General features: G+C 45.8%; 1 protein-coding gene across 1 annotated transcript; it reads left to right on the top strand.

Annotated features, from left to right (window-relative positions):
* Positions 1-9,723: 9,723 nt before the first annotated feature.
* Positions 9,724-23,364, top strand: LOC121285287 (tubulin alpha-1D chain). Its single transcript, XM_041201701.1, has 4 exons — positions 9,724-9,732; positions 16,755-16,977; positions 17,973-18,121; positions 21,951-23,364. The coding sequence occupies exons 1-4, from the start codon at positions 9,730-9,732 to the stop codon at positions 22,932-22,934; spliced, it is 1,359 nt and encodes a 452-aa protein (XP_041057635.1). The 5' UTR covers positions 9,724-9,729; the 3' UTR covers positions 22,935-23,364.
* Positions 23,365-27,001: the final 3,637 nt, after the last annotated feature.

The raw sequence follows: 27,001 nt of genomic DNA, 5'->3' as shown, positions 1-27,001 counted from the left end.
TTCCCTGCTGTGTTTTGTAAATGGATTGTCGAATCATTACAGGACTTTGGTTTTATGATAGAAAGATTGCTTGCTCTTTGATGACTGAACTTTTTACTTCTTTAGAAACAGGTTTGGCCTCAGCCTGCATCACTGACCTTGAAATAAAGAGATACATGATGTATTAGAATTGAAACCTGCAGCAGTTTCCCGCCTCTTCTTCCCACCTTTTCTACCCATCTAAAAAATTGTCTAGCACCCGGTAACATAATCCTTTAAAAACAGTTCCACAGAAGCAAAGGAATGTGTGACTGAATAGCAAGTACTTAATGGGGCTTTGCAAACTAAATATTTAGGACTTTGGGATCTCTTCAAACAACGAAAGAGTAATATTACACACCGGTGTAGGATTGAAAAGTAAAACTAATCCAAGGATACTGAAAAACACAATGGGGGAGGCAAGTGGGGAGAGTAATGTGTGGGTGGGATATGAAGAGGAGGTGGGGGGGGGGCAATTTTTTGCCTAATGTCCTGTTTCAATGTTGCATTCCTTTTATCGATCCGCTTGCATTTTCAGAGCAGGCTGCATTTGGCACAGAGATTCCTACAGTCTCCATGCCTACCTTAAACAAAACTAGGCTCCCCAGCAACGGCAGGAGGGAGAGTCACACCGGTCATCACAACCACTAATCTGGACCTGATAAATAACAAAAGAACTTGCATTTATATAGCGCCTTTCACAACAGCAAGACTCCCTAAAGCACTTTGCAGCCAAAGAAGTGTTTTTTGAAGTGTAGTCATTGTCAGAGGAAATGTAGCAACCAATTTGCACAGAGCAAGCTCCCACAAATAGCAGTGTGGTAACGGCCAGATATTCATTTTTTTTTATCTTGCTATTGGCTGAGGGATTAATTTTGGCGCAGAACACCGGGGAGAACTGTCCTGTTCTTCGTCAAAAATAGAGGCTTTAGGATCTTTTCCATCTGACAGGGCTTAACTCTCATCAGAGAGATGCCACCTCTGACAGCCCAGTGGCAGAGGGAATTGGGTCTATATTCGCTGGAGTTTAGAAGAATGAGAGGTGATCTCATTGCAACGTACAAGATTCTGAAGGAGTTTGACAGGGTGGACACTGCGAGATTGTTTTCGCTGATCCGGGAATCTAAAACACGGGGGACACAGTCTCAGGGTAGGGGTGGGCGATCCTCTTTTAAAAATGTGTTCTTTCATGGGATGAGGGCGTCGCTGGCTAGGCCAGCGTTTATTGCCCATCCCTTTAACAACTGGACTGAGGGGAAATTAATTTGCTAAAATGGTTGTGACCCTCTGGAATTCTCTACCTCAGAGGGTTGTGGATGCTCCATCGCTGAATACATTTAAGGCTGGGATGGACAGATTTTTGGTGTCTCCGGGAATCAAGGGATATGGGGAGTGGGTGGGGAAATGGAGTTGAAGCCCATGATTGTATTGAATGGCGGAGCAGGTTTGATAGGCCCTGTGGTCTACTCCTGCTCCTATTTCTTGTGTTCTTTTGCCAATCTGGGTACACATAAAGCAGGGACTAATGTTAAACCTCTTTCATTTAAAATAGGCGGAGAAGAAAAGAGTTGACGTTTCGAGTCCTCATGACCCTTCGACCGAACTGAGTTCGGTCGAAGGGTCATGAGGACTCGAAATGTCAACTCTTTTCTTCTCCGCCGATGCTGCCAGACCTGCTGAGTTTTTCCAGGTAATTCTGTTGTAGTTTTGGATTTCCAGCATCCACAGTTTTTTGTTTTTATTTTTGTTTTTGTTTTTATCATTCAAAATAGGTTTTGAATAACTCAGCCAAAGGGTAACTTTGTGCTTTGGAGTAAAACAGACAATAGTTTGTCCGCAATAGAGATAAAAATGGAGATAATGGCTTCCTAGTGTTCTGCAGGTTTCTATTTGAAATGGGTTGCCAACTTACTACTTTATCACAAATAACAACAACAATTTGTATTTACATAGCACTGTAAAAGTGGTGAATCATTCCAAGGCACTTCACAGGAGTGTTATCAAACAACGATTGACACTGAGCCACATGAGATACTAGGGCAGGTGAGAAAAAGCTTGGTCAAAGAGGTCGGTTTTAAGCAGCACCTTAAAGGAGGAGAGAGGTGGACAGGTTTAGGGAAGGAATTCCAGAGCTTATAGTCCAGGCAGTTGGAGGCATGGCCACTAATAATGGAGAGATTGAAATTGGGAATGCTCAAGGGGTCACAATTAGAGGAGCACAAAGATTTTTTTAATCCTTTCACAGGATGTGGGCTTTGCTGGCTGGGCCAGCATTTATTGCCCACCCCTAATTGCCCCTTGAGAAGGTGGCGGTGAGCTGCCTTCTTGAACCGCTGCAGTCCATGTGGTGTAGGTACACCCACAGTGCTGTTAGGGAGGGAGTTCAAAGATTTTGTCCCAGCGACAGTGAAGGAACGGCGATATAATTCCAAGTCAGGATGGTGAGTGACTTAGAGGGGAATTTCCAGGTGGTGGTGTTCCCATCTATCTGCTGCCCTTGTCCTTCTAGGCGGTAGAGGTCACCTAGTTTGGAAGGTGCTGTCGAAGGAGCCTTGGTGAGTTGCTGCAGTGCATCTGTGCATCGCTGGTGGACAGAGTGAATGTTGAAGGTGGTGGATGGGGTGTCAATCAAGTGGGCTGCTTTGTCCTGGATGGTGTTAACCTTCTTGAATGTTGTTGGAGTTACACTCATTCAGGCAAGTGGGGAGTATTCCATCACACTCCTGACTTGTGCCTTGTTGATAGTGGACAGGCTTTGGGGAGTCAGGAGGTGAGTTACTTAGCTTTCCAGAAGGCATTTGATAATGTGCCACATCAAAGATAATTGCAGAAAATAAAAGCTCATGTAGATAGTGAAGCTAAAAGACTATTGAGTTTGAAGACAGAAATGGTGGATGAGTGAGTTCCAGAAAATATCTGAATAGTGAAACATAAAACATAGAAACATAGAAAAATAGAAGCAGGAGTAGGTCATTCGGCCCTTCGAGTCTTCTCCACCATTCAATATGATCATGGCTGATCCTCTATATCAACACCACACTCTCGCACTCTCCCCATACCCCTTGATGCCTTTAGAGTCTAGAAATCTATCGACTTCCTTCTTAAATATATTCAGTGATTTGGACTTCACAGCCCCTTGTGGTAGAGAATTTCACAGGTTAGCCAACCTCTGAGTGAAGAAGTTTCTCCTCATCTCAGTCCTAAATGCCTACCCTGTATCCTGAGACTGTGAGCCCCTTGTTCTGGACCCCTCAGTCAGTGGAAATATCATCCCTGCAGCCTGTCTGTCCAGCCCTGTCAGAATTTTATACATTTCAATGAGGTCCCCACACACTGTTCTAATCTCCAATGAATACAGGCCTAGTCGGTCCAATCTCTCCTCATACGACAATCCTGCCATCCCAGGAATCAGTCTGGTGAACATTCGCTGCACTCCCTCTATGGCAAGTCTATCCTTTCTTAGGTAAGGAGACCAAAACTGCACATAATACTCCAGGTGTGGTCTCACCAAGGCCCTGTATTGCCCCAGTAAGACATCCTTACTCCTGTACTCAAAGTCATCTCGCAATGAAGGCCAGCATACCATTTGCCTTCTTAACTGCTTGCTGCGCCAGTATTGGAGGATTTTCTGCTATAGAAACTTAAGGGACTAAAACCTGACAAATCCCCAGGATCTGGTGGGCTAGGGTTCTGAAAGAGATAGCTGCAGAGACACTGGATGGGCTGGCTATGATTTTCCAAAATTCCCTAGCTTTTAGAATGGTCACAGTGGATTGAAAGTTAGCAAATGTAATACTATTATTCAAGAAAGTAGTGAGAGAGAAAACAGGGAACTATGGGCCAGTTAGCTTGACTTCAGTCATTGGGAAAATGCTGGAATCTATTATTGTGTTAAGAACTAGAAATAGTTTAAGTAAGTTATATTTGTATTTGTGGGCGTTAGGATGGGTCTTAGCTTTAAGTTTAAGTTTAATTTGTGTTTCTGTACTGGTGTTAAGAAAAGGGGAAACTTGAGTTTTGGTTTCACTTTAAAGGATGCCAGCATTATAATGAGGTTTTACGACGAAGGAAAGTTAAAACAAATACAAACGCAGGTAGAAAAATCTGGGCTGTTGCCTCACAACAGGAGGCCCACACAGAGGCTGGGAGAAACAGGAAGCAATTTTAGTTCAGTTGGAAGCAGGTGCCAGGAGTCGCTGGACACAGGAGAGGAAACTGCAGGAAGCAGGTTCCAAAAACGAAAGAATAAAGTCCCCAAAGCCAGGGCATGAAACAGCAGAAAGGTCCCAAGACATCCTTCTGGTCAGAGGAAGAACAGGAGTTTGGAAAAAGTCCTGTTAAGTCAATTTGGAAATAAGGAGCAGAAAGGAAGGCTTCAAGCTTAAAGGGAGAAAGCTGCAGACTTAAAGCAAAATAGGATTGCGAGAAGCCAGAAGATGCAAGGAGACAGCCGAGGGTCTGTAACAGTGGTGTTCTGTTGGAACGGCTGAGCATTTAAGAGAAAGCATGTGAAAGGCAAAGCCTGAATGCACGTGGTGATTCATGGGAGAGGACCATCGGAAGGAGAGTTCGAAACCCTGGAGGTGGGGCCTTGTGGAAGGCTTCTGAGAGAAAGTATCATTTGGGAGAAGATTCCAAAGTGAGTTCTTTGAGAGTGGAGATTGGAAGCCGTCATGTGAAAAACAAATTTCAGTGAGACTGGTTGGCTCACAGTGTAACAAGCGTTTGGGGGGGAGTTGATGAGAGATCCATTGCATCTATCTGGGGTGGCATCTGTCAATTGGCTTCAGAGTGTGGTGTGCCTGACCACAGGTCACCAATTGGTTTACATGGACTGTCTACTTACTGTCAAGATTAGAGTATAAGTTAGCTTTTGTAACTTGTGTTATCCTTACAAACCTGTATATATCAGAGAATCAATGAATATGGTGAGTGGTCAGAAAAGTAGAGTTGAAGCCAAAGATCAACCATGGTTGATCATATTGAATAGCGGAGCAGGCTCGATGGGCCATATGGTCTACTCCTGCTCCTTTTCCTTCTGTTCTTATGCAGGTATTTTCATGGGAATAAAGATCCAGGTGGTGCGCAGGTCAAAACATGGTGGCGAATTTGCAGGTCACCAAAAGATCTAGGGGAATGTACTTTGCCCTAGACATGATGGGCCAAATGGCCTCCTTCTGTGCTGTAACAATTCTGTGATTCTGTGCGAGTGAATGTCTGACCGCAAACAGACCATAGCTGAAGCTGAAAAACTAGTAGGACCTGTAGGCCAGGCACAGGCTGAGCAGGGAACAGCAGCAGCGTGGGGAGGTCTGCAGGCTGATCAGAGTTACTTTAAAATTTAAGCAATAGAGCAGTAGGTCAAAGAAACAGCAGCCAAGTCTCCAGTGTAGCACAGTGCAGTGAAAAAGAAAAAGGCTGGCATTTATAAAGTGCTTTTCACGATCATCAGATGCCTCAAAGGGCTTTACAGCTGATGGAGCATTTTTGAAGAGTAGCCGCTGTTGTAATGTGGTAAACGTGGCTGCTAATCTACCCACAACAAACTCCCACAAACAGCAATGTGGTGATGGCCTGATAAGCTGTTTTTTTTGTAATGCTGATTGAGGGATATATATTTGCCAGGAAGCTGGGGAGAACGCCCCTGCTCCTCTTCTATAGATTTTTGATGGACAAAAGAGTCAAAAGTCGTGGGCGGGGGTTAGGGGATCAGACAGGAAAGTGGAGTCAAAACCACAACCAGACTGGCCATGTCTTTATCAAATGGCAGAGCAGGCTCAAAGGCCTGAAAGGTCCTGCTCCTAAGACCTATGTTCACATGGTCAACATTGTGCCATGGGATCTTTTATACATCAATCTCAGTCTAGCATCGCATCTAAAAGACAGCACCTCCGACAGCGTCGCACTCCCTCAGTACTGTACTAGGGTGTCAGCCTTGATTTTTATGCACAAGCCCTGGAGTGGGACTTGAACCTTGTGACTCAGAAGCAAGAGTGCTGCAACTGAGCCACAGTTGACACAGGCAAAGTATTGATATCCAGAGAAATCCATTTGAAAGGCAAATTTAAGAACTCACTAAGGAAAGTAGAGGGCAGGTGTGGTGGAGATGGGATTTGGCAAAGCCAAGATCTATTATTTGGTGATCGAGTGCTGTTTTAGAAATCTGCAAGGAGGGATAATCACATTCAGAGAGTGGCAAGAATATGGAACTTGCTACCTTAAAATAGCTACTGTCTAGGAGAAGTTTCTCCTGAACAAAAACAGAATTACCTGGAAAAACTCAGCAGGTCTGGCAGTATCGGCGGAGAAGAAAAGAAAAGAAAAGTTTCTCCTGAATTCCTTATAAGATTTACTAGTGAATCCCTTATTCTCCTGCTACATTTTCCCCATACAATCATACAATCACTATTCTTCAGAGTGGGGGGGGGGGGGTCACCCTCCAGGATTGGCCTGAATTCTCTGAGAATTGAAGGTTAATCCCCCGGACACTGTTGCAGCAAAGCTTAGGGAGAAAGCTCACGAGGGCATTAAATATTAACTTTGAACACTTTTAACTTATTCATTGCAAAATATATTGGAGATGGTGGGGTGGGGTAAAAGCCTATTTCGCACATGGTCAAGAACAATCCAATTGGATAAAGTCTGTTCCCTTTTCAATTGGGAGTGGGAAGGCAGTGTGCATGGAGGATGAACCAATGGTAGGAGTCTGGCTGGGGATAGGAGGTCATGTGATATTTATGCTCCCCACTCGTTCTGATCTTGGCCACAAGTGGAAACACTTACAGTACGTCTTGCCTGGACTCTAACCATCGGTGCTAGCCAACATTCTCAAGATTGTTGGGGGGAGTTCTGGCCCCAATTCGAGGTGGGCTGCAGACCCCAAAACAGGGGGGTGCAACCGATGCAGGCAAGGCATGTTCATTGAGTGTTTCCAGTTGGCCTACGAAAGGCCACAGTTGTGCAAAGCTATGCTCAGTCCCCCACCTAAAGTTCAGTTCTGAGCGGAGCACCTCAGGAAGGACATATCGGCTTTGGAGAGGATCGGGGTAGATTCACCAGAAAAATACCAGGGCTGGAATTGGTTCAATTATGAGGACAAGTTATATAGACTAGGCTTGTACAAACATGCCTATCCCCACTATCTCATAAATCAAGAGACAAACCCAGAAAAATCAAGTGATTTGGCATAAAAAATCATGGTTATCTTTGTTTTTAAGCTTAGACCAAGATAGATTGACAGTTGAATTATAAATCTCATTTGTGGGTTTATTTAAACTCTAAACAGATCAGAGCTATATTATTGCATCTGATGATGGTTTACAAAGAACTATTCCTCGTCGATGGAAGTGAAAGATCCCATGCTGCTATTTCAAAGAGGATCAAATGTCAGCAGCAGAAAAGCCCCAAGATTCCTGAGCCCCCTTACAGGATCACGTGAAGCCGAATTTGTCCGAGAAATTGTGTTGGCGTGAATGAGCTCCTGTGCGAGCAGGGGACGTTTCGCTGGCGTCCTGGCCAATATTTATTTCTCAACCAAGGCGTTGGGGGTGGGGGGGGTGGGAATTACCTGGTCATTATCACATTGCTGTTCATGGGAGCTTGCTGTGCATAGATTGGCTGCCGCGTTTGCTACATTACAACAGTGACCACACTTCTTTTTTATTTGTTCATGATATGTGAGTATCGCTGGCTGGGCCAGCATTTATTGCCCATCCCTAATTGCCCCTTGAGAAGGTGGTGTGTGAGCTGCCTTCTTGAGCCGCTGCACTCCATGTGGTGTAGGTACACCCACAGTGCTGTTAGGGAGGGAGTTCCGGGATTTTGACCCAGCCACATAGTTGGCTGCAAAGAGCTTTGGGACTTTGTGAAAGACGCAGTTGAAATATAATTTCTTTCATCTGTGCTCCTCTTCCCTCTGCTTTTTTGCTGTAATCTTTTCCACCTCAAATGATCCAATTTTTTTTCTTTCTTGAGTTGTCTTATTATTATCTCCTTTTGCCTTATCCCAACATCCTTTTTGTCATTTAACCTCCCCATGCCCACCACCCTGTCACAGACCTTCCCTTTTGTTCTCCCCTCCCCTCATCACTCGTGCTCCACACCCTGCTCTTTTTACCTGGCTCTGTACTCCCTTAAAAACTATTAAATCTCGAGCAGCCTCCGAAACTCTGTTTCGCTCTACACAAATGTTGCATGACCTGCTGAGTGTTTCCAGCATCCTGGGTGTTTTGCTTTGGTGTCACTAAAAACAGATTCCCTGGTTATTACCGCATGGCTGTTTGTGGGATCTTGCTGTGTGCGAGTTGGCTGTTGTGTTTTCCACATTACAACAGCGACTACGCTTTAAAAAGCACTGCATTGGCAGTAAAGCATTTTGGGAATGCAACTTGCTGTATAATAATAAGTTATTATGTATGTATAATAAGTTCTTTCTTAACCTAAATGCAAGCTTTATTTTCTTTATCCTTTCAAGGGATGGGATGTGGGTGTTGCTGACAAGGCCAGCATTTGCTGTCCATCCCTAATTGCCGTTGAACTGAGTGGCTTGCGAGGCCATTTAAGGATCAGCTACATTGCTGCGGGTCTGAAGTCACATGTAGTCCAGGCCAGGTAAGGACAGTAGGTTTCCTTCCAGCCAGGCGGATGAATCATTCAATGATGGTTAACATTACTGAGAACCAACTTCCAGAGTTAGTAATTGAATTGAAATCCCACCAGCCACCTAGTGGGATTTGAACACATAACTCCCGAGCACTAAAGCCAGGCTTCACTAGAGTACTAGCCAAGTACCGCCACCCTTTACCCCCTTAACGCCACTGCGCACCCCAGCCACCTCCATTCAGCCACTGCATGCCTGATCCCAGAGACAATGTGGCGAGCGGCGCTACGCGAATGCAATTTTTTTTTCTCTCTTTTCTTTTGCATTCCACCACCGTCCAGCATGCGGTTCCCCCACCAGCCCCAGGAGCACCACTCCACACACACACACACACACACACACACACACATACATATATATATATATATATATATATAGAGTTAACAGAACCAAAGAAACACTTGACAATGTGCTCAGGGCACGAAATTCAAGCCGAAAATACAGTCGCTGGAGCCGATAGCTTGGAGGTGGGGGGGGGGGGGGGGGGGGGGCAGAGTCAGGCAATGTAGCGGCCAGTTTCAGAGCCGGTTTGACAATAGCGGGTTGAATCCAAAACAGAAAAGGCTGGAAAAAGCTCAGCCGGTCTGGCAGCGTCTGTGGCGTCCGGAGGGGCTTCGTGCATTAACTCTACCCCCTCCCTCTCTCTCTCCCTCTCTCTCTCTCTCTCTCTCTCCCTCCCAGACCTGCTGGGTTTTTCCCCCCCCCCCCCACCAGGTTGCCAGCACCTGCAGTATTTTTGGCTTTTTATCGCCCTGTTTGAAGTTGTGGTCGGCAAGAAGCGGTTGCGTTGGTGACCGGGGAGGAGAGTAATTGGAGCGCTCGCTGGTCTCCTGGAGAAAGCCGATTGCGTCAACAATCCGATCTCTCGGCTGGTTGCTACAACAAACTCCCCCTTTGAGCTGCTCGTCGCTGCCCTTTGTCCACCCTCCCTCTCCTCAAAGTTCCTGCTATAAACCCGGGCAGGGAAGGCACCTGTCAGTCTGCTCAAAGTCTTCCCCCCACCCCACCCCACCGTCTATTCCTGAAGCCAGGACGATAGGAGATCTGGGAGAATGGTGAGCTGGCTGTCTTTATTCAGACTTTCTTTCCCCCCCCCCCCCCCACCCCCACCACCGCCACCATAAATATTGGGGAGGGGTGACCCAGCTGCATTCGGTGCAAAGCCAGTTAAAACAGTTAAAAGAATAAACCGCTGTTTGCAGAGGGGAAAATTTTAACGGGAGAGGTTGCATCACCTTAAAAACTCGGTCAAAAGGAATAGGTTTTCGAGAAGCATCTTAAAAGCAGGAGAGATAAAGAGGGAGGGAGGGAGGGAGGGAGGGAGAGAGACGGAAGGGTTTAGGGAGAAAATTCCACAGCTTAAAGCTGGAGGCATAGCCGTCAACAATAGTTTCATGTGAAGGAACTGGGATATTGAGGGTGGGTTGGGGGTTGGGGGTTGGGGTGGGGGGGGGGCAATAGACAAGAGGCCAGAACTAGGAGGAATGTCGAGATCTGGCGAGGGTTGTAGGGTTGAAAGAGCTTCTGAGACGGTTAGGGGTGAGGGGTGAGGGGTAGGGGATGAGGGGGTTGGGTAGGGGGGTCTTGGAGGTGGGGGAGGCGAGATTTGAAAAGAGGGGGTGAGAGTGTTTAAGGCGGGGTTGCTGTGCAGGAGAGAGGGTGTTGATAGCGGGGCTGGGAATTTTGGGGGGGGGGGTGGTCTGTGCGCGGATAATGGTGTTGGGCTATCGATGGATCCAGCACCATAACCTCTCTCCGCCTGCCTTGCGGTGAAAGGCTGGTCATCGTGGGGTAGGGTAGTTGCGGGGTTGGGGGGGGTAGGGGTAGTTGGGGGTGGCAGTGGGACAGGAGCCCGACCTTCTGCAGAACCGGTCCTGTCGGCTGGGGTTTTTTTTTTTGCCGCCTCGGGAGTCTTGCTGTCTGAGAACTCACTGTCTGGCTGCCGCGGATTCTCGTTGCCTGTGGGGTGGGGCTCTGTCTGGGACTATCTCTGTCCGGGGAGTCTCTGTCTGGGGGGTATCTCCGTCCCGGGAGTATCTCTGTCTGGGGAGTCTTCGCCGTGGGGTATCTCTGTCTGGGGGGGAGATCGCTGTCTGGGGAGTCTCTGTCTGGGGGAGATCGCTGTCTGGGGAGTCTCTGTCTGGGAGAGATCGCTATCTGGGCGAGTCTCTGCCGCGGTGTATCTCTGTCTGGAGAGTCTCTGTCTGGGGGTATCTCTGTCCAGGGAGTCTCTGTCTGGGGGAGATTGCTGTCTGGGGAGTCTCTGTCTGGGGGTATCTCTGTCCCGGGAGTTTCTGTCTGGGGAGTCTCCGCCGTGGGGTATCTCTGTCTGTGGAGTCTCCGCCGTGGGGTATCTCTGTCTGGGGAGTCTCTGTCTGGGGAGTCTCTGCCATGGGGAGTCTTTGTCTGGGGAGTCTTTGTCTGGGGAGTCTCTGTCTGGGGAGTCTCTGCCATGGGGTATCTCTGTCTGGGGAGTCTCTGTCTGGGGAGTCTCTGCCATGGGGTATCTCTGTCTGGGGAGTCTCTGCCATGGGGTATCTCTGTCTGGGGAGTCTCTGCCGTGGGGTGTATCTGTCCGGGGAGTCTCTGCCGTGGAGTATCTCTGTCTCGGGAGTCTTTTCCTGGGGGAGATCTCTGTCTGGGGGAGATCTCTGTCTGGGGTGTCTGTGCCTGGTGGTATCTCTGCCCAGGGAATCTTCCATTTCGGAAGTCTTTCTGCTTGGGGAGTCTGTGTGTGGGCAGTCTCTCCGTGGGGTGCTCTTCAGGGCAGCGTTGCTTTATCCCAGTGTGCCTGCCTCACCTCCGGATTGGGGGGGGGATAGAATGTACGTTCACAGTTTGAATTCTGTGCAGGAAACAAATAATGCAGCTCAACTTTCTTTGGGCACGCGTGCAAGAGCAAGAAATCATCGGGAGGTTTCAGAAAGGAACTAGACAGATTCCCTGTCAAAGAATGGGATTCAGAGCAGGGCTGGGTAGCCAGAAGTCCTCATCTACTTGAAACTGTTGCAATGTTACTGTGAAATCAGTGAGGCAGGACTGGTTGGAAGTGATCGGGGGCTTCACCTGCAGGAGGAGAGAATTTGAAGAGCTGGGGTTTCAATGAGCTGAATGTCTTTTTCACATGTGCCAGTTACACAGAATTTACAGCTCAGAACCAGACCTTTCGGCCCAACTGGTCTATGCTGCTTTATGCTTCAGGTGGTATTGCCACTGGACGGGTAATCCAGAGACCCAGGGTAATGCTTTGGAGATGAAAGCAAAATACTCCAGATGCTGGAAATCTGAAATAAAAAGAGAAAATGCTGGGAAAACTCAGCAGGTCTGACAGCAGCTGTGAAGAGAGAAACAGAGTTAACGTTTAGAGTCCGTAGGACCCTTCTTCAGAGCTAAAGAGAAGTAGAAATGTGGTGGATGTTACACTGTGTGGGAGGGGGTGGAGCAAGATAGAAGGTCAGAGATAGGTGGGAGAGAGTGGCAAAGATGTCATGGACATAAGACAAAGGGAGTGTTAACAGTAGTGGTAAGGAGTAAAGAAGGTGCTAATGGTAGGATAAAGGTAAGAGCAGAATGTGGTAATAGCAGAACAAGGATCAGTGCTCTGTGAAAGCACAATGTAGAAACCAGTGACAGGTGGCCCTGTGGGAGGTGGTGTTTGGTGGGGGGGGAGGATTAAAAAATGAATAAAATATAAATAAATGAATAATACAATTACAGTTAAAAAAACAAAGAAAAATAAACAATCTGCTTGAATTCAATAATAATCTGAAATTAAAAGTCTAATGATGACCATGAAACTATCATCAATTGTCGTAAAAACCCATCTGGTTCACTAATGCCTTTTAGGGAATGAAAACTGCTGGTCTGACCTAGAATCACAGCGCAGAAGAGGCCCTTTGGCCCATCAAGTCTGCACTGACACGTGAAAAACACCCGACCTACCTACCTAATCCCATTTACCAGCACTTGGCCCATAGCCTTGAATGTTATGACGTGCCAAGTGCTCATCCAGGTACTATTTAAAGGATGTGAGGCAACCCGCCTCCACCACCCTCCCAGGCAGCGCATTCCAGACTGTCACCACCCTCTGGGTAAAAAAGTTTTTCCTCACATCCCCCCTAAACCTCCTGCCCCTCACCTTCAACTTGTGTCCCCCCGTGACTGACCCTTCAACCTACATGTGACTCCAGACCCACAGCAATGTGGTTGACTCTTAAACGCCCTCTGAACAAGGGCAATTAGGGATGGGCAATAGATGCTGGCCTAGCCAGCGACGCTCACATCCCGCGAAAGAACAAATAAAAAGCTTCCTTCCACCTGCTTCCTCTCACCCTATCAATATATTCTATTATTTTTCTCTCTCACGTAGTTTCCCTTTAAATGTATCTATGGTATTTGCCTCAACCACTCCGTGGTGGCGAGTTCCACATTCTCACCACTCTCTGGGCAAAGGAGTTTCTCTTGAATTCCTCAGTGGCTTTATTAATGACCAAATAATAATGCGTTATTCACTCATTCAATTGGAGGGGTGAAGCACAGGAGTGAATTAAGGAGCCTAGCTCAGCTCAACCTTAAATGTTAGCCCCAGTTTTGGATTCACATTCTCTCGATGTATATTCCATCAAACATGTTCATGATTTTAAGGATCTCTATTGGGTCACCCCCCCCACGCCTTCTGTTTTAGAACGATCTTTGAGAGGGCTACCCAATTAATCCCATTCGTCTGTCTTTTCTCCAGAGTGCTCTTCAAATATATGCTCGGCCTGGAGCTCTGTATTGGGTTGGAGAACAATAGGTTTTACAAGACTGGCAGAATCCTGGAGTGTTGTGACTTTTTTCCACCCCCAAAAAATATACTGTATTCATAAAATGTGTAAGAGTGCATCACAAAACATTTCAACTCAAAATTTACAGAAAGTGCAATGAAATTCAACATGTCTCCATACAGGACATTCCACTCCTAGGTGCCTCTATACAATTGTAATTCTCTTGATATTTACAATGTACATTCCATGTCAGACATACAGACCGAGAGGTTCTACAAATTTCCCAGCCCCTTGGGGTGTTGTGATTACCCGGATGTAGCTAGTGCCAGAGGCTGGTCCACAGCTGGAGGTGCTCATTACAGGGTGGGGGATTGGACCTGATGCCCCCTACAGTTCAATAGCAGTACTGCGGTGTGCAAATAAAAGATATTCCAATGCATGGGATAAAACAAGTTTCTCAAAATGTGTTTGCTGCTCAAGAAATCTGACTTGAAAGGAGGGGTAAAAAAAAGGCAAATAGTGAAGGATCAGAAAATACGGTCTGCAACTTACATTCTTAAAATTTACTGAGAAATTTGACTTTGGGCTTCAGATTTTGTCTGTCAGCAAAGTCTTCTACATTTGCATGTCTCGGAGTTTTCATATTTTATTCAGAGTACTGGCCACAGCTCAGAGAATTTCATTGGAATTCAAGTTGTGCTCCACCCAAGGAAATATTTTAAAACTATTTGCTGGGTGTGGGCTGGGTCGGACACTGTTCCTTTTACCTCCGTGGATATGGGTTTAAACCTACTCCAGATCACTGGGATCAAGCTCTCTCCTCTCTCCCTCTTCCCTTGCTCCCTTTCTTTCTCTCCCTTTTTCCTTTGCTATCTCCCCCTCTTAGTCTCTCCATCCCCGCTTTCCATTCTCTCTTTCCCATTCCTTGCTGTCTCCTCCTCTGTCTCTTCTCCCCCTCTGTTTCTGTCTGTTCTTCTGACTTCGCCTTCCCCACTCTCTCTTTTCCCTGTGCTGTCTCCCCTATCTCTCATTGTTTCTATCCAGTTTTACCTTTTTTCTCTCCCTTTTTCTTCTCATATCTTCCTCTTTCTCTCTCCCCTTCTTTTTCCCCCTCCCTCCCTGATCCCTCTCCTAACCCTCTCACTTCCCCTCCCCTTTTCCCACTCTCTCCTTCCACTCTTCTCCACATCCTCTCTCTCCCATACACTCTTACCTACTCCTCTCTGCCACCTCTCCTTTTTCCTCTCCCCTACTTTCTCCCTCTCCTTCCTCTCGCCATCTTTCTCTCTCTCTCTCCCCCATCCCAACAACCTCTCTCCCCATCTCCCCTTTCCCTCTCCACCTTCTCATTCCCCCTCCTCTCACTCTGTCAACCCATCCTCTCTCTCTTCTACCCCTCCTCTGTCTCCCTGCATCTCTCTCCATTCCTCTCTCCCATTCTCCCTCTCTACCCACCTACACTCTCTATTTCCCCTCACCCTTCTCTTTCCATGCCAGCAGAACAGAAAGCGAGAGAGCTGAGGTATAAGCGTCACACTCTCAGGAGTGGCTGAAATATAAACTCAATGTTGGTTTATTTGATGGGCCTGTGCAGCGCTTGAATTGAAACACCAGGCTTCAGAGCAGCTGAAGCCAAACTTTGCCAGGTGTTAGCTTTTCCTTTCCCTGTGTACCTGGTAAAATGGCTTTCTCCCCTTATGTAAAACCTGAACATTCGACAGGAGCGATAATTAAGAGAATTTAACATGAGTCACATAAGAAAATATTAGATCTGGTGAACAATATTAGATCTGGGTTAAAGAGGTAGGTTTGAAGGAGCATCTTAAAGGAAGAGGGAGAGAGATGGAGAGATTTGGACCCAGGCAGCCGAACGCACGGCCACCAATAATGGATCGATTAAAATGGGGGTGCTGTTTTACATCTTAACAGGAAGACAATATGATCTAATGCTTGAGTTCCTAGCTTGATCTGATACAGAAATTAGTCTCCCCCAACCCCTTTCTTTTATTAATTTCATTTTATGCCAGGAGTCATATCTAGCACAACAGAAGATGGTTGTGGTTGTTGGAGGTCAGTCATCTCAGCTCCAGGATATCACTGCAGGAGTTCCTCAGGGTAGTGTCCTCAGCCCAACCATCTTCAGCTGCTTCATCAATGACCTTCCTTCCATCAGAAGGGATGTTCGCTAATGATTGCACGGTGTTCACCACCATTTGCAACTCCTCAGATACTGAAGCAGTCCATGTCCAAATGCAGCAAGACCTGGACAATATCGGGGCTTGGGCTGACAAGTGGCAAGTAACACTCATGCCACACAAGTGTCAGGCAATGACCATCTCCAACAAGAGAGAATCCAACCATCACCCCTTGATGTTCAATGGCATTACCACCACTGAATCCCCCACTATTAACATCCTGGGGGGTTACCATTGACCAGAAACTGAACTGGACTAGCCATATAAATACTATGGCTACAAGAGCAGGTCAGAGGCTAGGAATCCTGCGATGAGTAACTCACCTCCTGACTCCCCAAAGCCTGTCCACCATCTACAAGGCACAAGTCAGGAGTGTGATGGAATACTCCCCACTTGCCTGGATGAGTGCAGCTCCCACAACACTCAAGAAGCTTGACACTGTCCAGGACAAAGCAGCCAGCTTGATTGGCACAGCACGCACAAACATTCAATACCTCCACCACCAATGCACAGTAGCAGCAGTGTGTACTGACTATAAGATGCACAGCAGGAATTCACCAAGGCTCCTTCGATAGCACATTCCAAACCCACGACCACTACCACCTAGGACAAGGGCAGCAGATAGATAGGAACACCACCACCTGCAAGTTCCCCTCCAAGTCGCTCACCATCCTGACTTGGAAGTATATCACTGTTCCTTCACTGTTGCTGGGTCAAAATCCTGGAACTCCCTTCCTAGCGACACTGTTGGTGTACCTACACCACATGGATTGCAGCAGTTCAAGAAGGCAGCTCACCACCACCTTCTCAAGGGCAACTAGGGATGGGCAATAAATGCTGGTCCAGCTGGCGAAGCCCTCATCCCATGAATGAATAAAAAAAAATTGAGAATTGCAGAGATCATGGTGAAGGAATGAGGGGGTTGGTGGTGTGGGGAGTGGTTGGGTGGGGGGGGGGGGGGGGGGGGGGGGGGGGGTGGGGATGACAAATGGAAACCTATGTTGATAGGGTGAGTTGAAGCAAGTTTGAAGGAGGCACAGATGGACGATAAAGACCAGCACAGACCTAGTTTTATCTAACTCTATGTGATAATAATTGCTTTTTTTTCCCCCACAGCGTGAATGTATCTCCATCCATGTTGGCCAGGCTGGTGTCCAGATGGGCAATGCCTGCTGGGAGCTGTACTGTTTAGAACATGGTATCCAGCCTGATGGGCAGATGCCCAGTGATAAGACCATTGGAGGTGGTGATGACTCCTTCAACACCTTCTTCAGCGAGACTGGAGCAGGGAAACATGTCCCGCGAGCTGTCTTTGTTGATTTGGAACCAACTGTAATTGGTAAGTCAAGGGACCATGAGGCCGTGTTTCTCAAAAAGTCAAAATCTCTCTCTCTCTCTCACATACACTGTTCTCCTCCTTTATGTATATTTTCAATTTTGTTATTCTTACAAACACAGGAACAAGAGAAGGCCATTTAGCCCATCGAGCACGTTCCACCATTCAGTTAGATCTTGGATGATCTGTATCTTAAATCCATTTAACCACCTTATTTCCTTAATCCTTGAATTATTCGCCTAGCAAAACCTCAATTAATAAAGTTTTAATTGACTCCCAGTCCTAACAGCTTCTTGGGGGCTGAGAGAGTTCCAGATTTCCACTACCATTTGTGTGAAGGAGTGACTCCTTGCATTACCCCTGAATGACTTGGATCTAATTTTAAGCTTATGCCCCCATTCTAAACTTTCTCCACCAGTGGAAATAATTCCTCTCTATCTATCCCATCAACTACTTTAATCATCTTAAATGCTTCAACTGGAACATTGAGACATTACAATTTGGGTTAACACACTATCTTAGGCCCAGGATATCATATCAAGTACTGTTAAGATGATTGCGCAACACAATTCTAGATTTGTTACTAGTTTGACTGTCTGCTGAGTACCAAGCAGAACTGTCCTGTTGACTAACATCCTAGTGTTCCACATTCTGAGTCTTTGTTATGTCAGTAAGGGTGAGTTGATATTCAGGACGAGATGGTGGTTAATCTAAACACATTTCCTGCCAACTTTGATAGTGCCCTCTACTATGGGCAAAAGAAAAATACTGCAGATGCTTGAAATTGGAAATAAAAACAGAAAATGCTGGAAAAAACTCAGCAGGTCTGGCAGCATCTGTGGAGCGAGAAACAGAGTTAACGTTTCAGGTCTGATGAAAGGTCATAGGCCTGAAACGTTAATTCTGTTTTCTTTCTCAGATACTGTCAGACCATTCACATGAGTCAGTACGTATGTTCTTAGACCACCGAGCAAACTTCTCATGATTCTACATTCTAGATGAGGTCCGTACTGGCACCTATCGCCAGCTGTTCCACCCCGAGCAGCTCATCACCGGGAAGGAAGATGCTGCCAACAATTATGCCCGTGGGCACTATACCATCGGCAAGGAGCTGATCGACCTGGTTCTGGATAGACTTCGCAAGTTGGTAAATATTGAGCAAATGGCTATGGGTTTGTGAATTATAAAGAGAAAGGACTTGCATTTCTGGAGCGCCTTTCAAAAGCACCCCACAGCCAGTGAAGTACTTTTTGAAGTGGTCATTACTGTAATGTAGGGAAACACAGCAGTCAATTTGCATACTGCAAGCTCCCACAAACAGCAGTGAAAGAACTGACAAATCATCTTATTTCTTTCAATAATGTCGATTGAGGATAAATATTGGCCCAGCACATCAACCCTGCTCTTCCTCCCAGTAGTGACTTTGGGATCTTTGATGTGCACCCAAGAAGGCAGATGAGGCCCTTGATTCAACGTCTTATTCGAAGGACAGCAGCTCAGGAGCTGCAGCCCTCCCTTAATACTGGCAACGAGTGTTAGCATGGGATTACGAGCTCCAGTTTTATCCAACAGCTTAACTAAGGGATGTCTAAATCTTTGCCTGTGAGTCACCTTTTTTTTACATTTATGGGATGTGGGTGTCGCTGGCTAGGCAGCATTTATTGCACATCTCTAATTGCCTTTGAGAAGGTGGTGGTGAGCTGCCTTCTTGAACCGCTGCAGTTCACGTGATGTAGGAACACCCACAGTGCTGTTAGGGAGGTTTGACCTAGCAACAGTGAAGAAACAGCAATATAGTTCCAAGTCAGGATGGGGTGTGACTTGAAAGGGAACTTGCAGGGGGTGGTGTTCCCATGCATCAGCTGCCCTTGTCCTTCCAGGTGATAGAGATTGCGGGTTTGGAAGTTGCTGCAGTGCATCTTGGATCACACTACTGCCACTGTGTGTCAGTCGTGGAAGGAGTGAATGTTGAAGGTGAAGGATGGAGTGCCAGTCAAGCGGGTTGCTTTGTCCTGGATGGTGTCAACCTTCTTGAGTATTATTGGAGCTGCACTCATCCAAGCAAGTGGGGAGTATTCCATCACACTCCTGACTTGTGCCTTGTAGATGGTGGACAGGCTTTGGGGAGTCAGAAGGTGAGTTACTTGTCACAGAATTCCCACCTTCTGTCCTGCTCTTGTAGCCACAGTATTTATGACTGGTCCAGTTTATTTTCTGGTCAATGGAAACCCCCAGGATGTTGATCGTGGGCCCTCAGAGCCTGAGCACTCCTGTTTTTGTTGAGTTATTCTGTTTCAATTCCATGGCCCTGAAGGTTTAGAAAGGGTTGTTTCCAGTGCAGCTGGCTCATTGGTGGAAGCATCTTTAGTTGGAATATCAACTTGCTTACTTGTGCAAGGATCTGTTGACATAGTGAGACTTCGAATCACATGGGTTTATAGGTCCTCGTGTCTTCAACAACAGTTGGCATTTATATAGGGCCTTCATCATAGTAACATGTCCACAGGTACTTCAGAGGAGTTATACAAGATCCTGAGGAGACTTGATAGGGTGGATTCCAGGAGGATGTTTCCTCTTGTGGGGGAGGCTAGAGCTAGGGGACAAAGTTTAAGAATAAGAGGTCTCCCTTTTATGATAGTGATAAGGAGATTTTTTTTTCTCAGAGTGTCATTGATCTGTGGAATTCTCTTCCCCAGAGGGTGGTGGAGACAGGATCATTGAATTTATTCAAGGTTGAGTTAGATATATTCTTGATAGACAAGGTTGTGAAAGGTTATGGGGGGGCAGACAGGAAAGTGAAGTTGAGAATACAACCAGATCAGCCATGATCTTATCGAATGGTTACTCCTGCTCCTAAGTCCCATGTTCCTATTATCAGAGAAAAAAAATTAATACCAAGTTGCAAAAAAGGATGTTGGGCCAAGTGGCCAAAAGCTTGGCCAATAAGATAGGTTTTAAGAAGTGTTTTAAGAGAGTAGAGAGATAGTGAGGAAGAGATGTTAAGGGGGCATATTCCAGAGTTTAGTACCTAGGATCAGTAAGGGACGCGCAAAGAGACAGGCGACTACGCTGGAGTGAGATGAAGATTGAACGAATAGCAAATTAGGTTCACGTGGGAATTCGGTGCATGGGGGAAAGAGGTGTCATATATATAGGAATTATTTTAAGTTAATCAAGAAAGTAAATAATTAAATTAAGCTATCTAAACAACATAAGGCAGCCCATAAAGCAACAGGAGTTTGGAGAGAGAGAGAGGGAGCCCATAAGAGAGAGAGAGAGAGCCAGGAGTTTACAAATACAATCTATAAGTGATGCGACAGGAGTCCCTTAAGTTGATTGGTTGGTGAGCATAGGCCTTTCCAGACTATGCACAGAGGAGACAATTGGTCACTGACAGGTAAGTTATTCTGGACAGACTTTGCAAATTGGTAAGTATTGAACAAATGGCTATGGGTTTGTGAATTATAAAGAGAAAGGACTTGCATTTCTGGAGCACCTTTCAAAAGCACCCCACAGCCAGTGAAGTACTTTTTGAAGTGGTCATTACTGTAATGTAGGGAAACACAGCAATTTGCATTCTGCAAGCTCCCACAAACAGCAGTGAAAGAACTGACAAATCATCTTATTCCTTTCGTTAATGTCGACTGAGGATAAATATTGGCCCAGCACATCAACCCTGCTCTTCCTCCACATAGTGACTTTGGGATCTTTGATGTGCACCCAGGAAGGCAGATGAGGCCCTTGGTTCAATGCCTCTTTTGAAAGACGGCAGCTCAGGAGCTGTAGCACTCTCTTAATACTGGCAACGAGTGTTAGCCTGGGATTACGAGCTCCAGTTTTATCCAACAGCTTAACTAAGGGATGTCTAAATCTTTGCCTGTGAGTCACCGTTTTTTAATTCATTTTTGGGGGGTGAGTGTTGCTGGCTAGGCAGCACGGGAAATGGTGAAATTTGAATTCAAATAAAAGTCCGATGATGGCGACGGAACTATTGCTGATTGTTGTAAAAACCCACCTGATTCGCCAATGCCCTTTAAGGAAGGAAATCTGCCATTCTGTCTGGTCTGGCTGACACGTGACGCCAGACCCACAGCCATGTGGTTGGCTTTTAAATGCCCTGTGAACAAGGGTAACTAGGGATGGGCAATAAATGCTGCCCCAGCCAGTGACGCCCACATCCCATGAACGAATGAAAAAAATAGACTACCCTGGTACTGCTTAGCATTGCCAGCTACCCACCCCTTGTATGAGGTGATCTCCACCCCATACTGAAACATGTCTGGCCCTCGCTTGAAGGAATTCAGTGTCCACAGCTCAACACACCCCCTGATCCATAGGTTTACTATTCTCTGGGAACAAAACTACCACCTGATACCTAACCTAGATCTGGTTGTATATGATTTAAAATTGTGATCCCATCTCTGGTCCTCTATCATCTACTTAGAGGAAACAAACAGCCAGTGTAGAATCATAGAAACATACAGCACACCATGAGGCTGTTCAGCCCATCAAGCCAGAGCTCAGTTCCACAAATCCACTTTTTGTTCATAACTCTCTAAGCTCCTCATCCTCAAGTCCTGTCCAACTCTTTTTTAAGATTATTTATAAAACCAGCTTCCACTATCTTTTCAGGTAGAACGTTCCAGAATCCAACAGCACTCTGAGTGAAAAACATTTTCATCTTCCCTCTAGATCTTTTGCCAATGACTTCAAATCAATGACCACTGTTTGAACACAACTACCACTGCCATCGTCTTACAAACCTCAGCCAGATCACCCTAAGTCAAACGCTTCTCCAAAGTTTAGTGTCCTTGTCTGTTAAGCTATCTTTATAACTAAGATGCTTTCTACTGGGTATTAGTCTAGTGACCCCCTTATGCATCCTTTGTTTTAAGGGTGAATTGCTCTTTGGAAGGCAGCTTCCTCCATTGTTCTGCTGCATTGTTCCTGTATAAACCTATATGTTGTTTTCACAGGCTGACCAGTGCACGGGACTCCAGGGTTTCCTCATTTTCCACAGCTTTGGTGGAGGCACTGGCTCCGGTTTCACATCCCTCCTGATGGAACGTCTCTCCGTTGATTACGGCAAGAAGTCCAAGCTGGAGTTTTCCATCTACCCAGCTCCTCAGATCTCCACAGCTGTAGTTGAACCCTACAACTCCATCCTGACTACCCACACCACACTCGAACACTCGGACTGCGCCTTCATGGTAGACAATGAAGCCATCTATGATATCTGTCGCAGAAACCTGGACATTGAACGTCCGACCTACACCAATTTGAACCGATTGATTGGTCAAATTGTGTCCTCCATTACAGCCTCCCTTCGCTTTGATGGTGCTTTGAATGTTGATCTGACAGAGTTCCAGACCAATTTAGTTCCCTATCCACGTATCCATTTCCCTCTGGCTACCTATGCCCCTGTGATCTCGGCTGAGAAAGCTTATCATGAGCAACTGTCTGTGTCTGAGATCACCAATGCCTGCTTCGAGCCAGCAAACCAGATGGTCAAGTGTGACCCTCGCCATGGCAAGTACATGGCTTGCTGTCTGCTCTACCGTGGTGATGTGGTGCCGAAAGATGTCAATGCTGCCATTGCCACTATCAAGACCAAACGCACTATTCAATTTGTTGACTGGTGTCCAACTGGTTTCAAGGTCGGCATCAACTACCAGCCTCCCACTGTGGTGCCTGGTGGGGACCTGGCCAAGGTGCAGCGTGCTGTGTGTATGCTGAGCAACACCACAGCCATCGCTGAAGCCTGGGCTCGCCTCGATCACAAGTTTGATCTGATGTACGCCAAGCGCGCCTTTGTGCATTGGTACGTGGGCGAGGGGATGGAGGAAGGGGAGTTCTCAGAGGCCCGTGAAGACATGGCAGCCTTGGAGAAAGATTACGAGGAGGTTGGCACTGAGAGCATTGAGGGTGAAGGAGAGGCTGAAGAAGGTGAGGAATATTAGACCCTCAAAAGTAGTCCTGACACTCAAAATATTTGGGATCAACAGGCTGATGTAATTCAATTTGAAAGTCCTTTGATCTCAGGCATTCGTAATGAGCAAATAGGCACATAATGGTAAACGTGACATAAAAATAGACTGCAGATCTGTTGTCAGCTGGGAAGAAAGGTTAGCAAATCTGGCGAAGGTTCCTGCTGCTGAACATGTCTTTTCTCATTGCTGGCACTATTCAACCTGTTCTTACTTCAAATCTTCAGCGTTTGCCGATACCTCTCTTTCTTTAAATAACACAAAATTCCAGTTCATTGGTTGTGCAAAAAATTCATACCAACTAGTTTAAAACTAATCAAAAGCAGCAATCGACCATTCCTTGCTTATCAGAAGAATTAATATTGGTGTATTGAATTGGTGGAATATGTGGGATGTATGCAGCAATAACAATTAAATAAAATCTTGTCTATATTTAGCAGTTGTTGTATATGATTTTCTGTTGACATACAAACAGGAGGAGGCCATTCAGCCTCTTGGGCCACTTCTGCCATTTAATCAAATCATGGCTGGTCTCTATCTTAATTCTATTTACCTGCCTTGGTTCTATTAGTCCCAATACCCCTACAAACAAAAATTGATCGGTTTGGAGATTTTCATTGACCCACCCCCCCCCCCCCGCCCCGCAACAGCATTTTGGGGGAGAGAGTTCCAGATTTCCACCTCTGTCTGTGAAGAAGCCCTTCCTGACATCATTCCTGAACACCCTGGCTGCAGTTTTAAGGTTAATCCCCTTGATCTTGTACTTCACCCACCACAGGAAATAGTTTCTCTCTACCATATCAACTCCTTTAATCATCTTAAACATCTCAATTAGGTCCCGTCCTAATCTCCTATATACGAGGGACTACCAGCCTAGTCCACGCAACATTTCCACATAACTTAACCCTATTATCCCCAGTTTCATTCTGACGAATTTGTGCAGCATCCCCCCCCCCCGACCAAGGCCAAATATAAACCTTACAGATTTACAGAGCTGAAAGCAGTGCTCCAGATGTGATCTAATCACAGCTGTGAACAGCTTTAATATAACATCCTCCTCTTCATAATCCAAACCCCTTGAGATAAAGGTCAACATTCTATTACTTTTTAAAAAAAGAATTGTACCTGCCCACCAGCTTTAAACAATTTATTTACTTAATCTGTCTGATCCTCCACAGCTCCTAGCATCTGGCCATTTAGAAAATATTCTGATCTATCTTTCCTTAAGTCCAGTTGGAGATTAGTTTAAACCCTTTAGGGTTCTGTGTATTCATTGTACATCTGATCTATGTCTGAGACAGGCTTAGGCCCTTACACCCGGGTAAATTCCTGGCACCAGATTCAAACCCCCATATTAGATTCAAACCCTGCTACCAGATTGTAGGACCTCACACCAGGATCAGGCCCAGAATCCATGCTCAGGTCCTAAACTTCCCAGACTTTGCCATCTGCTCCCCCAGACCCCCAAGGAGTGCTGGAAATAGAACTTATCTTGTGTAGCCAGCAGTTCCTGTTGCCCTTTTCTGCCGTTTATTGTGTAATGCCTTTGCCATTTGCCCCATTCCCAAATGCATTATCCTCAAACTACTCAGGGCTGAATTCCATTTGCCACTTCTTTGTCCACCTGGCCCATCCATTAACAACTTCCTGCAGTCTATAGCTTTCTCCTTCACTATCAACCATATGGCCAATTAAGTTACCTGCAAACTTCTTAAACATGCTGCCTACGTTAAAGTCTAAATCACTGATGTATACCAAAAACGGCAAGGGACTAAAGTACTGAACCCTGCGAATCCCACTGGAAATAGCCTTCCAGTTTCCAGAATACTCCTCGCCATTACCCTTTGCTTCCTGTCACTAAACCAATTTTGAATCCAACTTGCCAGTTTCCCTTGGATTCCGTGACCTTTTAATTTTCTGACCAGCCTGTTTCAGCTAAACAAAATAAGCGATAGCCATTCACTGGTTCATACCTCAGGGCAATGCCTTGACCCATCAGAGTCGAGCTGCCGGGTTTAAATTTCAAACAATGCTTGACAGTTAACCGTCAGTCACCATTAACTGGTGCATTCCCCATGGCAACACCTCTTCCAATCAGAGTCCACTTGCCAACCAATCAGCACTCTCTTCCCATACAGTATAAAGTTGTTGTTTCTCCTGACATTGGTATTCTTGCGCTTATCCTGATGAGTGCAAGACAAAAAGCTTCGACAAAATGTCTTTTTCAGCAATAATCAAATTCAGTGCAGTCAGGCACAACCTTCTGTGCTGACTGTCTCTGATTAATCTAAATAGCAATTTATATTGTCCTTCATAACTTTTTCCCAATAATTTTCCCATCATTGAAGTGAGGTTGACTAGTCTGTAATTACTCAGACTATCCTGTCCTCCCTTTTTAAGCAACAGTACAACATGAGCAGTTCTCTGGCACAACACCTGTAGCCAGCAAGGGTTAGAAAATGATGGTCAGAGCCTCCGCTATTTCCTCCCTGGCTTGTCTTAGCAGCTTGGGATACATTTCGGGCGGACCTGATTACTTACACACCTTGAAAGATATTAAACACTTTGATATTCCCTCGCTCACTCTTAACTGCCCTCTGAAATGACCTAGCAAGCCACTCAGTTCAAGGGCAATTAGGGATGGGCAATTAGGGATGAAATATTTCACACTCCCTTTAAACTACAAGGCCTGCTTCATCCCCCATGTAAAAACAGATGCAAAATACAGTGTTCACTAAAAACCATGCTCACGTCTTGTGCCTCCACACATCTCTTTGGTCTCTAGTTGGCTTTTTCTCTTTATGTACTTATGAAACATCTTTGGGTTTTCCTCGATTTGACTTTTTTTTCTTCATTCTTTATCCTTTCATGGGATGTGAGTGTCACTGCCAAGGCCAGCATTTGTTGCCAATGCCTAATTGCCCTTGAACGGAATGGCTTGCTAGGTCATTTCAGAGGGCAGTTAAGAGTGATGCACCCTTATCATCATACACTCATCAGGACAAGCGCAAGAATACCAATGTCAGGGGAAACAACAACTTTATACTGTATGAGAAGAGAGTGCTGATTGGTTGGCAAGTGGACACTGATTGGAAGAGGTGTTGCCATGGAGAATTCACCCATTAATGGTGACTGACAGGCAATTGCCAAGCATTGTTTGAAATTGCTGTGGGTCTGGAGTCACATGTAGGCCAGACCGGGTAAGGATGGCAGATTTCCTTCCCTAAAGTATAATATTGAAGCAGGTGGGTTTTTAACAACAAACACAGATAGTTGTCATGGTCACCATTGCTGGGACTAGCTTTTTATTCCAGATTTATTAACTGAATTCAAATTCTACCAGCCACCTTGGTGGGATTTGAACCCATGTCCCCATAGCATTAACCTTGTGCCTCTGGATTACTAGTGCAGTGCCATTACCACTATGCCACCATCTCACCTTACTCATCAATTTTTCATGCCCTCCCTTTCCTTTCTAAGTTCTTTTTTAATTTCACATTTTCACCCATTGCCTCGGCCCTTGCTATCCCTGCAATCTCCTTCAGCCCTCCAGGTTTTGAGCATTGCTGAAAAAAGACATTATTTTGTCGAAGCTTTTCACCTTGTACTCTTCAGGACAATTCGCAAGAAAATAGCAAAGTCAGGGGAAACAACATATTTATATTGTATGAGAAGAAAATGCTGATTGGTTGGCAAGTGGACTCTGTTTGGTAGAGGTGTTGCTATGGAGAATGCACCAGTTGATGGTGACTCACAGTTAACTGCCACGCATTGTTTCAAATCTAAACAAGGCAGCTTGACTCTGCTTCGTCAAAACATTGCCTGGGGACTGACCCAGCAAATGCTGTCATTTATTTTGTTTAGCAATGTGTGTACATGGTCTTTCTGTCTGCAAAGAACAGAGCCCTGTGTATTAATATATGTAGCCTCCAGTACATGCAAATGCGCCACACTGTGAGCCTAACTGATGACCTTAAATTGGTTATCAGCGTAACGCTTAGCCCATTAAGGATTATTTGGCAAATGTTGTCCAATTGTAG

This window comes from Carcharodon carcharias, chromosome 12 (genome assembly GCF_017639515.1).
Source record: "Carcharodon carcharias isolate sCarCar2 chromosome 12, sCarCar2.pri, whole genome shotgun sequence".
Lineage (NCBI taxonomy): Eukaryota > Metazoa > Chordata > Chondrichthyes > Lamniformes > Lamnidae > Carcharodon > Carcharodon carcharias.
Note: the sequence above shows the minus strand (reverse complement) of the source record. Positions and strands in the feature narration are given on the sequence as shown.